Here is a 12235-nt window from a genome sequence, read left to right on the forward strand (position 1 = left end):
CTTCCTGTGTGACATCATCTCTTGTTTCTTCACCTGATGGACACCTGTCTGCAGGTATTTGGGTTAGTTCAGCTCAGTAGTGTCTGGTACAGGGACCAGTAGACCCAGTTTGGGTTGGGTCAGCTCTGGACAGTTCCATCAGGTCCAGAACCTCGGGCTGGGTGAGCAGCAGAACTTGGGCCCAAAAGCTAATCAAAAGTCCTTCAAAATTATCTCAAGTAGAGCTGTTGGTTCAGCCAAGGAGCCGAACCTGAGGTACTGATCCGTCACACAGTTCAGGAGATGTTCACACCCTGAGTTCATTGGAACTTTTATCAGTAAAGCCAAAATGAAGCAAGAGGTCACGCCCACCAACTGGACCCTGCTGATAGCGGGGTGATGACATCACTAAGATGGGGTGTCCAGGGGGAGCATCAGATGGTTATGAGCATTTAAACAGCTGATCTCAGAAGAGTGTGGCCCGTAGGGGCGATACCGGACGTATCCAGCCTCTCAGACGGGTGGCAAAGTTCTGCTGGGAATCTTAACTAAATGAGACTGAAAGAACCAGAGCAGGAACTCCTTAAGAACTTCCAACGTACACAGCATGCCCCAGCTTCTCCCTCCTCCCTGTAGGAATCTCAGCTGATCATTTCTCCATTTGAGTTAATCCTCTTATATTTATGGTTCCAGGGTCTTTAGGCAAAACCACAAGATCAGGTGATCTTATTGACTGGGTATCAGCTGATCAGGCTGTCAGCCCCGTAAAACCAGGGAAAGGTTCCAACCATCCAGAGGAGAGCTCCTCCTGGTGGTTGTTCACTCTCACAATTCCAGGAGACCTGGCCGGGGTCACATGACCCCGAGCTCTGCTCCAACTCTTCACAACTCTGAGGTTCTGCTGGGGCGCAGCAGGAAGGTGCTGGGAGCCTCCAGGAGAACTGGTAGACCATCAAAGCTGAGAGGACGATGGGGTCCACCAGGGAAGGAGCTGCATGCACGAAGAACTCGCACAAACTGAGTTTCTACCAGTGTTTTATTTTCATAAAATGTGCTTTAATTGATCTTCAGTTCAAGTGTCTATGAAGCTTTAACCCTAAACAGTGATTTGAGGCTGGCTGTCCATCAGCGGACCACCAATCTTTTCTGGTTCTGCAGGAATTTTAATGACTGCTGAAGTTTTTCTATCACCCGTGAGCTGCCTGCTACAGATCAGGTCATGAGTCACTGCCACAGCATCAGTGGTGGCCCTTCTAGGTCCAGAGTGAACTTCACTCGGGATCTCGTGATCAGATTGTTTCAACTAAACTGATAAGATTCAAAGAGCTCAGCCAGAAGGTGAGCAGCCGAGACAAGGACGACCTCCTTTATGAGGGAAGAATGCAGCTCTGCTTTAACTTTACCAAGGATCAGATTCAGGAGCAATAACTGCATCCATGTGTAGCAGGTGAGGAACCAGGTCATCTGCACCTACAGACTTTAGTGAAGGGGCCAGGTTCTGGACCTACATCAGGGTCTAGGTCCAAGTTCTCCATATAGCTGGTGTCAGAAGTAAAGCCACGAGTTTGGCTGATCTAACCAAGGCTGAGAGCATCTGAGGGGGATCGGGGTTTTCCCCATGGACAACCATGACCCATTAACTGGGGAACTTTGAGGCTTGCCTGGGACCAACTCGGATCCCACCGGTCACCAGGAGTTCTCGTTAGAAAATGACGTCCACCCTTGAGCAGAAACCATTCCAGTGACACCAGTATAATAATCATCAAACTTATATAGCGCTTGTTTAGGACACGCAAAGACGCTTCCATGCAGTGATGGTTAGCTACCGTGTAGAGGCGAGGCTGCCATTTGGCGCCGTCGGCCCCTCTGGCCACCACCAACACAGGCAAATTGGGTCAAGTGTCTTTCCCAAGGACACAACAGCAGAATACCCCTGGTGGGAGCTGGAATCGAACCCATGACCCTCCAATCATGAGGCAACCCGCTCTACCACCTGAGCTACTGCTGCCCCAGTGTGGTATAGATCCCATAGGTCAAAGGTGGTTTTGCATTCTAGACAATCGCTCATCTCACAGGAAAAAGGAAATCAGTGTTTGTAAGAAACAGATCAAGTAAAGTGGACTCTAGTCGGATCAACAATGAGCTGAGAAGGTTTAAAAAGTCGAGTCTAGGTCCAAGAAGAGCAACCCCAGCTTAACCCCGCCACCTCTGGAGTAGCAAACGAACGGACCTTCACTGAACTCAGCTCGGACAAGCCAAGACAACCAGGCCTGGAGTGGAGCTGAGGGGAAACCCCAAGTCCAGATGACCGCTTCCAGAAGCTGTTGATCCAGACTGGAGGAGTTAGGAACTCAGGTTTGGCTTTTTCACCTGACTGAGACTTAAGAACACATCGGACCACATCAGTGTCTGCAGACACACCTGAAGAACTGGAGGTTTGATCCAAGCACCTGTCAATCAATAGGTCATGAATCAGCTGACCGATGACACTGCTGACGTCCTGTTGCAACAGAAGTCAGGTTGATGGAACCCAACCGCGCCACCTGCTGGCTGGAGCAGAGCCTTTACAGAATCTGTGAACACGCTCCATCGTCGCTTCTCCTGTTTTGGTTGAAAGTGAACAATCAGCTGTTGACCTTTGAATCCAGAAGTGATTCCAGTGGCTGAATGTCTGGCACCCTCTGCTGGACACTTTGATGATCAACATGTTGCTTCAACTGAAGGTGACTAAAACTTTCCAATGTTTATTACAAAATGCAACAAAACATGTGGACTGGATTTATTCTATCAGCAAACACAACACGATGACGAACAACCTTCAACCCGTCAGAACCAAAACAAACCCACACCACATGGAGCTAAAGAGGGACAGAACCAGAACATGAAGACAGATCAGCATTAAACTAACTCCAATCACACAGTCCACATTTCTGGTGAACTCGGGACAGCAGGAAACAGAGTGGAGGGGGCGGGGCTTAGGTCTGCTTGTGTTCACAGAAACGGTTTCATTTTGGTGACCGCTCCTCCTCCAGCTTTATTTTACACTAAAATAATTCATTCACAGATGGAGCTGATCCCGGACAGGACCCCTTTAGCTTTTCCTTTGCGATCACAATAAAACCTTTCTGTGACTGGCTGAGGGGGAGGAGCTTGTGTGCACTGGTGTGTCTGAGTCATGTGACCTTGTTGGCCTCTGCAGCGTTACTTGATGAACTGGTGAAGAACTGGTGGTGCCGTCCACTCTGCAACTGAAGGATGAACGAGGCAGCGTCGCCATAGCAACGGAGGGTGTCATTTTCACTTTTTACATTTAAATAAGTTATATTTTCACAACATTTTGCTAATTCATAAATAAGTGCATTTTAAACTGCCAACACAACAAAACAGGAAGTGCAGTCTGTCAGAGCAGGGGAGTAACAAAACTACAAACATGGCTGCCTGACTCATCTGTGCTGACTTTCCAGCCTTAAAGTGTCAAAGCATCAACCAATCAGAACTCTGGGAGCTTTTAGCCAATCATATCTCTCAGACAGAACAGGGCAGGACTCTTGAGCAAAAAGAGGTGGGGCTAATGAGTTAACAATGACCAAACTATGGACCAAAACACAGGAAGTGACCAGAAACCAACACAGATTCTTGTGTGACATTAAAGGGTGAGAAAACTGCTGAAGGCTGCACTAACGAATCACAGAAGGTACAGACCGTCGGCTCCATTTCTTTATGATGGGATATCATTTATTGGTCATTGACTAGTACCAATCATCTGCTGACAGTAATGAGTCAATCAAGCTGACTGGGAGGGACTCCATTACCCATAATGCTCTGCAAGCTGAGGCGTAAAAGAGCAAAAACAATTCAGCTTCAGTTTGGTCAGGTGTGCGGGCTATGGGAAGGGGGAGGGGCCTGAACTTTAAATTTAATCCCATTTGAAGAGCAAGAAGCTAGCAATCACTTCGGACCACATAAGGTCCCCCCCCCCCCCCGAATATTATTAACCTTAGAAGGACATCCTGCAGTTATCTACACACAAGAATTAACCAGTTCCTGAAACCTGGATAAGCAGAACCTCCAACAGGTCCAGAACGTTTCTCAGTTTCAACAGAGCTGGTCCCAAACTAGTCCAGAACCAGTAAGAGCTGGTTCAGAACCAACTAGGACCAGCCAACACCAGTCCATAGTTGAGTGGCATTACTCTGAGTCGGACTCCAGCGGAGCGGTCTCATCCACAATGGGTCTGTTCTGGAGCTTGGTGGCGGTGTGGGCCCGCTGCTCACTCTCCAGGTGAGCCTTCTTGTGGCGCGAGAAGCTGGATGAGTGCATGAAGGTCTTGTTGCACGCCATACACATGTAGGTCTTGGTCTTGGAACCGGGAAGACCCGTCTTGGTGTGGAGCTGCCTCCCGCAGCCACTGCTGTCCGCCGCAAGGTGGATCTGCTGGTGCCGAGCCAGGCTGGAGGCATAGCTGAATCGCTTCCCACACTGGCTGCAGCCATGGCGCCCGGCTCCAACGTCTCCTTCAGCGCCGTCCTCAGAGGAGGTGGGGCCTCGTTTGCCGGGTCGGCCTCTGCGACGGCGGTTCTTCTTGCACAGGGTGTAGAAGTTGGGTTTGTCACGGGAGCAGAGCTTCAGACGGATCTTGAGGTCGGAGGAGCTCTCGCTCAGATTCTCCTTGCCAGGCGTGTAGCTGTCCAGCAGTTCCTTGACGTGGGTCACCTGATGTTTGGACAGCAGCGTAGAGGTCCTGAAGCTCATGTCACACTGTGGGCAGGCATAGAACTTGTCAGAACCCTGGGTCTGGATGATGGCAGTGGCCACATGCTGCTGCTGCTGCTGGTGCTGCCGCCGCCTTTTGGTCCCCTTGTTCTTGGTGCCAACCTTCAGTGGGCGGTGCAGGGTGGTCATGCTGGTGCCAAGGGCAGAGTCCTTGAGGAGACCCTTTCCCTTTTTGTGGATGAGGCGGTGGCGAGAGAGGCTGGAGCTATGGTTGAACTCCTTACCACAGATGTTGCAGGGGTGGATGCGTCGCTTCCCGTGCAGCCTCAGGTGGCTCCCCAGCATTCTGCAGGTAAACAAGCACACAATACACATGAGGATGCTTTGGCTTAGGCAGAGCAGCAGCATCACAGAGCCCCACCTACCCAGCCCCACCCCAGCAGACTATCTACTCCCATCCCTGCATTTGATCAACTTCCAGACTACGTAGGACATAGACACCGAGGTAAAGTTTGGTCCTCCCCTCCCCGTGATGGAACAGGAGTGTTCATGCCAGTTTAGGAGGAACCAAGGTCCTCCCGAGGCCCCCCCGAGCCAGGGCCAGGTACCGCCGTATGCTCCTGCCCCTCTACTGGCAAGCCAGGACCCAATCCCCCAGGCCCAGCCCAGATTCCAATCTGGGGATGACCACCCCCCCACACCCCTAGCCACCATACCCTCACCCACCCTGGGGCAATGCAGCCATCAGGCAGCGACCTGTGGCCATCGTCAAGAACTCCCAAGCTCCAAAACACGGCTGCCAGAAGTCCACCCACCGAGACCTCCCAACCACCACTAGTGGGGCAGCAGCCCCCAAGCCCCAGACCCGCCCAGAGAACCCACCCTCCAGGACCCTCCACCACATCAACCACAGAATCGTGTAGGACAATAACAACGACCCTTCATCATCGCTATGTGATGGAACAGATCAAAGGAGCTCTGAGAGATTTGAAGTGGAGGCAGAAGCGGTCTCAGGTGTAATTTGGTTAATGCAAAGATTATTTATCCTGTATATGAGGATAGTTTTCTTGATGATGCTTACGGCAGTCAGAACCACGTGAACCAAATTGGCTTCAATTGGGACATCGTCCAGGTTTCCCAGCAAGCAAAATGAGGGGGAAGTTGAGATGGCTGCTCCATTTTCATAACTTATGTAAATCACACACATTCTATAAACCAGGGATTCCCAAAGTGTGGTGCGCGCACCCCTGGGGGTGCGCGAGCTGCCGCTAGGGGGTGCGCGAGGTGAAAAGTGTAATGGCTGCGGAGCTCAGAGAAGTCTGTCATATGTCACCGTTAGCGTAGAAACTCATTTGTGGGCGGGCCAAAGAAAAAGTAAGTGGGCCCAATAAATGTAATTGAAAACAAGTATATTTTTGCGCGTGTCCTCCACATGTGCCCTAGCTTCATAATAACAATGCGCCGAGCTTCAGCACTCTGGCCTGCGCACGCCGATATGTTCCGTATTTGATCATTTTTAACGGTGTTGGAGAAATCTGAAGGTGGTGAGTCATTCTGGCAGATTGTAATCAACACCTGTCTCATGCAGGTGTTCTGACGTTGTAAACCTCACACACAGAGCATTGTGGATGTAACAAAATAACAAGAAATGATCCCCATTCAGGCTATTAACAGCGCGCTAACGATCTGAAGTTCAGAGTGCGTCTGTCAGAGGTCAGACGCGTTCCAGCGGAACCACAGCTCACGGGTGCACAAGTGAGCACATCTGGGCTGGGCAGAAGTCATTTTACAACATTGGTTTAAATAGCACGAGACGCGGTGACTTGAGCGGCTGTGTCACACACACACAGAATCAATAAGCGCACACGCTGCTTTAACTCCGGCGCGCCGTCAGACTGAAGGCAGAAATGAACGCTGCCTCCACCGTGATAAAAACTTTTAAGAGGTTTTTTTTCATTCAAGGTCAAATTAAGATATTAGCTTCTGGGATGAGTCGGGTCCGCTCCAGCCAGTGACTCCTCATGAACCTGACCACAACTCATGTTACTGCAGCATTTGTTATTCCGGTCCGCATGGCAGCGGATCGCAGATTCAGCCACACCATAAAACAGCAATAAGTCGGTCTGAGGTAAAAGTGAACATCATGGCTATATCTTGTCCCCTATTGACATTTGATCACGCACAAGTAGGTGATCAGCTCAGGTTTATGCAGAGCAGAAGGAAGGAGAGCGCTCTGGCCGCACAGGTTAAACGTTCCTACTTTAAGAAAACCGTTAAATTGCATTGTTTATGTGCTACCTGGGCACTCTAAATATTTATTTAAAATGAAATCAGAGGAAATTGTAATGGTATCGAATGTTTATTAATTACTATTTAAAAATGAAAGTGATGGGGAATTTTTTTAACCCTCTCTGTTTAGCTTGACATTGATATATATATAGAGCCATGCCCCGATGTGGGGGCTGGGGGGGGGGGGGGGTGCGTCAACATGGTCGGGACATAGAAGGGGGTGCGCGGCTAAATAAGTTTGGGAACCACTGCTATAAACTATTGATAAAAGGCATGATTACATTCTATAAAAGGTGTTCAACCCCTGAAATATCTCTTGTTCATTCTCAGAGATTTTGCTTAGGAAAAATTCACTCAACTACTGGTCTGCAACGTTGATGGTTTACCTCCACAAATAACACAAGCCTGGAGGAGTTCTGCTGTGTGGTGGAGTTGCTAATGCTAACGGATAACTTTTACTAGACATTCTCTAAAGAGACATTCTCTGCTGTTTTCTGGACACTAAATCAACAACAGCCTTCCACTTCATGAGTCCAGATGGGTGAGTCCATGAATGTTAAATGACTGTGACGTAGATCTGTCAGGATTTTCTAATCCTGGAGTTTCACCGTCGGTTTTCTATCAGAAGCTAATGCAGGAAATAGGTGTAGGAGACCCTTTTCATGTTCAGCCTGCATGAAACACTCAGAGTGACTGACTGTCAGAAACAGTAATTAAAATGGTTTTTCAGTGAACCACACCTTTAATTATATTTGCCTAAAAGCCTTTTTAGAGTTTCTGTAAAAAGACAAAAAGGTTAAAACAGGGTATCTGCAGGTTTAAGGGAGCCAAATTTAAGACTTTTTAAGACCTTTTTTAAGGCCACTTGGACCAAATTTAAGCAGTTTTTTTTTTTTTTATTTGAGCTATAATTTCCAGCTATTGCCTGGAACCGGTGCTAACCACATCGTGAATGTGGGATTAGCCATCCGGTTACCATTAATGTTGCACTTCCCCATGGCGCAAACTCCCACTAGCTTAACATGCTCATCTAAAAATAGCCCCCTTTCACAACCAACCCAACGTGTACGGTTCCGCTTACGCCAATACCATACACAAAAAATGCTGAACACTAACTAGAAATTCATGGAAATTTTATAGAAACAAAATAATCTTGTTTATTGGGTCTTTGGTAATTTAAGACTTTTGGAAACTATTTAATGATTATTTGTAATTTTTAAGGATTTTTAAGGCCTTAAATTTGGAAAAGCAAATTTAAGACTTTTTAAGACTTTTTAAGGACCTGCAGATACCCTGGCGCTGAAGGATGGAGACTCCTTAAAGAGTTAAGATGCTGAGGTTCTTCTAGTGCAGTTGTTATTATGAATATTACTGATTACTTGCATGTAATTTCTACTTCATATCTTTTCTATTTATTCAGTAAGAATAGTATTTGGACAAGGATTGATTATATTATTGCTATGTAGTAGGCTTGGGCGGTATCCAAACTTTAATACCGTCTAGCTTCCTCCACAGTTTACCACGGTGTACGGTATTACCGGGACTAATTTCAAAATGATGACGTAAGCCTCAGGTGGCATTACCAGGCTGTTAGTTTGGACCTTCACCATACAGAAACCGAATAACAAACATGATAACTATAACAACACATAATATTAACAAAAACGCAGCTTATAAAAAGATGAAAAACCAGCATGTTTACCTTTTGTGGCTTTAAACCTCCGACTGCTCTGCTGAAAACCCGCTTCGACGAGCCTGTGACACGGTATACAGGTACTTTGGTGCTAGTCGCAACATCTGGGGAAGACTGGCTGCTTATTTTGCACCAGAAACTTGTGTTGACATCTTTTAATAACTGGCTCCAGACAGAAAGCTGCCATTACAGCTAAGGCTTGCTCCTCTGCGGTTCAGTCGGAGCGTGGGTCTTCCACTGTCATCTTCCGTTAGCACTAATGACCTCATCAGTGTTCACCGGTGTGGTATCAGGGCACCATACCAGTCAGAGGAGCATACCAGCAGAAAATGTGCATGTGCTTATCTGCTGATGTGGTGTCACTGGGGTTAGGGTAAGAGTTAGGGTGCAGGGTAGGATTACAACTACATCAGTCTGACATACCTGGCCCCGTCAGACTGGTATGCTCTGTAATATGGGTATGCCAATCTGACATGGTATGGTGCTTCGACAGAACACCAGAACAACTCCTTAGCTGGTGCACGAACGGCCATGTTTCTCTCGGCGTGTCGTCCTCCGCGCTGTCATGTGATGACATCATGTTCATTAACTTTATGGAGAGTCTCCAAAAGTTGGACAAAACATTTGAAACTACTTCAGTAAAATTGAAAATTCAACCACGTTCTTTTACACCGAATGACTTTTATTTATCTTTTGCTTTTATTTTTTAATCCTCGTCTCCTACCTGCACGCATTTTTGCATGACGGTACTGGAACTATGGATGTCCCGATACAACTTTCTGACTTCCGATACAATACCGATATTGTAGCCTTCAGTATTGACCAATACCAATATCAGCACAAACCATACATACTTGTACCTGTTTCGTAGTGTGGAACGTATGACAGGCTTGATCACGGATATTACTCAATCAGAGAACAAGAGCCAATAACAGTTAGTATGAAAAAAATGACAATTTTTTTTAACCAGTTGTTACAAAAATGTGAACCTTAACGGACCACTTATATCAGAGATTTTGACGCCGTCCGATATAATTCGCCTGTTTTTGTGCCGATAGAGTTACTTCCGATATCGATATCCGAAAGGGTCACCCCTAATTGGAACTGACACCAGCTGTAAACGGTAATACCGTAATACCGCCCAAGCCTACTATGCAGAACAGGAATTACAGAGAGGTGTTGTTGATCAAATATTAAAATGGTTTTGCCATACAGGCTTGTTGTAGACAGAAACAGGAGACCGTAAAACAACACAACATGAACCGTTGTTCACTGGAATGTTCTAATATTACCATTAAATCCGTTCAGTCACTAACGTAATCTGACTCAGGTGAAGCTAATCTGTCTGCGTGATGAGATGATAAATTGGGAGTGACGCAACTTTTTTTCTGCTGGTGTTCTGACTATCCATGCTTCCTTGTCGAATATTCCCCCGGCAGCATGTTACGACAGTTTCGCTCTTGTTTACAGTAGAGTAACACGCCAATAAGCACGGTTTATTTTAAATAGGTGATATTACTCAAAAATACAGAGCTGTTGTACAATTATTAGCAAAAATATACAGTGTTTATGGCAATTTATTTATGAAAAATACCATGTTTGTCATGATTCAGTGAATGATGTTAAATCCATCCATTTTCTATACAAGCTTATCCTCGCAGGGTCCTGGGAGGCTGGTGCCTATCTTCAGCCGTTTCCAGACATCCAGGCGGGGTACACCCTGGACTGGTTACCAGTCCATCGCAGGGCATGTGTTTGGACTGTGGGAGGAAGCCGCAGCACCCGGAGAGAACCCACGCGTTCACAGGGAGAACATGGAAACTCCATGCAGAAAGACACCAGGCTGGGATGTGAACCCAGGACCTTCTTGCTGCACGGCAGCAGCGCTAACCACTGCTCCACTGTGCAGCCAATGACGGTAAACAATGGGAGAAATGTATTGTTTACAGTATGATAACGATATTTTACAAGCCATTTACAAGCTAACTGTCAGGTAAACATACGAAAAGAAAGAAAAGCAATAAAGTGATCAAGATAAAAATCATGAGGCTCTTCACAAACACAAAACTAAATGTTAAAGTATTAAAAATATTTCAAGAACTGATTAAAAATGTTTAAAATTAGAGAAAAAAAATTGTGGTTAAAAAAACGTAAGGAAAGGGAGAGGGAAATCAGAGGATCCTGGGAAAGGCAGAATCAGAGCAGAACCAGGGGAGGGTGGTGATGAAGGTCCCACCAAAGCCTGAACAGGTGAGTTTAAAGGAGACCACTGATCTCAGGCTCAGACGGAAAGAGCCTGAGATCAGTGATCATAAATTAATCCTCTCTTAAATACTGAACTGAAAAAGAGGCGAGCTGAAGAAAACCTAGGGAGTTCTGAAGAAACGTGAGAGACAGTGAAGCAAGCACAGAGAGATCAGAATCAGAATCAGAAGTTTTTATTGCCATATGTGTGCCGAGTCACAACATTAGGAAATTGCTGCGGTATTTTGGTGCAGAAGGTAAGATAGAAAAAAAAATTAATTAAGAGATAAGCAAATATAAGAACTAATAAAACACTCATGATAAAATTATTAATGTAAAAAGTGGCAAGAATTAGAGAAGCAGCTATCTACTCCGTGTAGGTATTTATCTGAGTATTTGTTGAATGGTTCAAGCACAGCATCGGGTCACGTGACTGGGACCAATCAACTTGAGTGGGCTGCCCTAGGATGTTCATTCAAAAGTCCAACTGCAGAGGGGAAGAAACTGTTTTTGTGGCGAGAGGTTCTGGTCCGAATGGATCTGAGCCTTCTGCCAGATGGGAGCGAGTCGAAGAGACTGTGTCCAGGGTGAGATGAGTCAGCTCTTATCCGACCTGCACGTCTCAGTGTCCTAGAGGTGTACAGATCTTGAATGGAGGGGAGTTTGCGGCCAATGACCTTCTCTGCAGAGCGCACGACACGCTGCAGCCTCTTCTTGTCCCTGGTGGTAGCTCCAGCGTACCACACGGTGATGGAGGAGGTGAGGATGGACTCGATGATAGCGGTGTAGAATTGCCTCATTGACTGGGGTTATAGGTTAAATTTCTTCAACTGCCTCAGGAAGTACATCCTCTGCTGGGCCTTTTTTCTGATGGTGGTGATGGATGGGCTCCCATTTGAGGTCCTGGGTGATGGTGGTGCCCAGGAAGCGACATGAGTCCATCATCGTGATGGGAGTGTCAGACAGGTTGGGGGGGGGGGGGGGGGTTGCTTAAAGTCCACAACAACCTCCGCTGTCTTCTGGGTGTTTAGCACCAGGTTGTTGTGGCTGCACCAGGACACCAGCCGTTCAGCCTCCATTCTGTAAGCGGACTCATCCCCATCAGAGATGAGTCCGATGATGGTGGTGTCGTCAGCAAACTTAATTAGTTTGACAGACTCGTGCTTGGAGGTGCAGCTGTTGGTGTACAGGGAGAAGAGCAGAGGGAAAAGAACACAGCCCTGTGGTGAGCCGGTGCTGATGGTCCGTTGGTCCGAGACATTCTTCCCCAGCCTGACTTGTTGTTTCCTGTCTGTCAGGAAGTCAGTGATCCACCTG

General features: G+C 47.0%; 1 protein-coding gene across 2 annotated transcripts in view; it reads right to left on the reverse strand.

Moving 5' to 3' along the window:
- Positions 1 to 3947: 3947 nt before the first annotated feature.
- LOC107396227 (zinc finger protein 135) overlaps positions 3948 to 12235 on the reverse strand; it is a 33330-nt gene continuing 25042 nt past the window's right edge. For both annotated transcript variants that reach the window (XM_015975831.3, XM_015975828.3), the window contains exon 3: positions 3948 to 5038. In XM_015975831.3, coding sequence (XP_015831317.3) covers positions 4168 to 5038 — 871 coding nt within the window. In that variant the 3' untranslated portion in view covers positions 3948 to 4167. The remainder of the gene's footprint in view (positions 5039 to 12235) is intronic.

Source organism: Nothobranchius furzeri, chromosome 12, assembly GCF_043380555.1.
Source record: "Nothobranchius furzeri strain GRZ-AD chromosome 12, NfurGRZ-RIMD1, whole genome shotgun sequence".
NCBI lineage: Eukaryota > Metazoa > Chordata > Actinopteri > Cyprinodontiformes > Nothobranchiidae > Nothobranchius > Nothobranchius furzeri.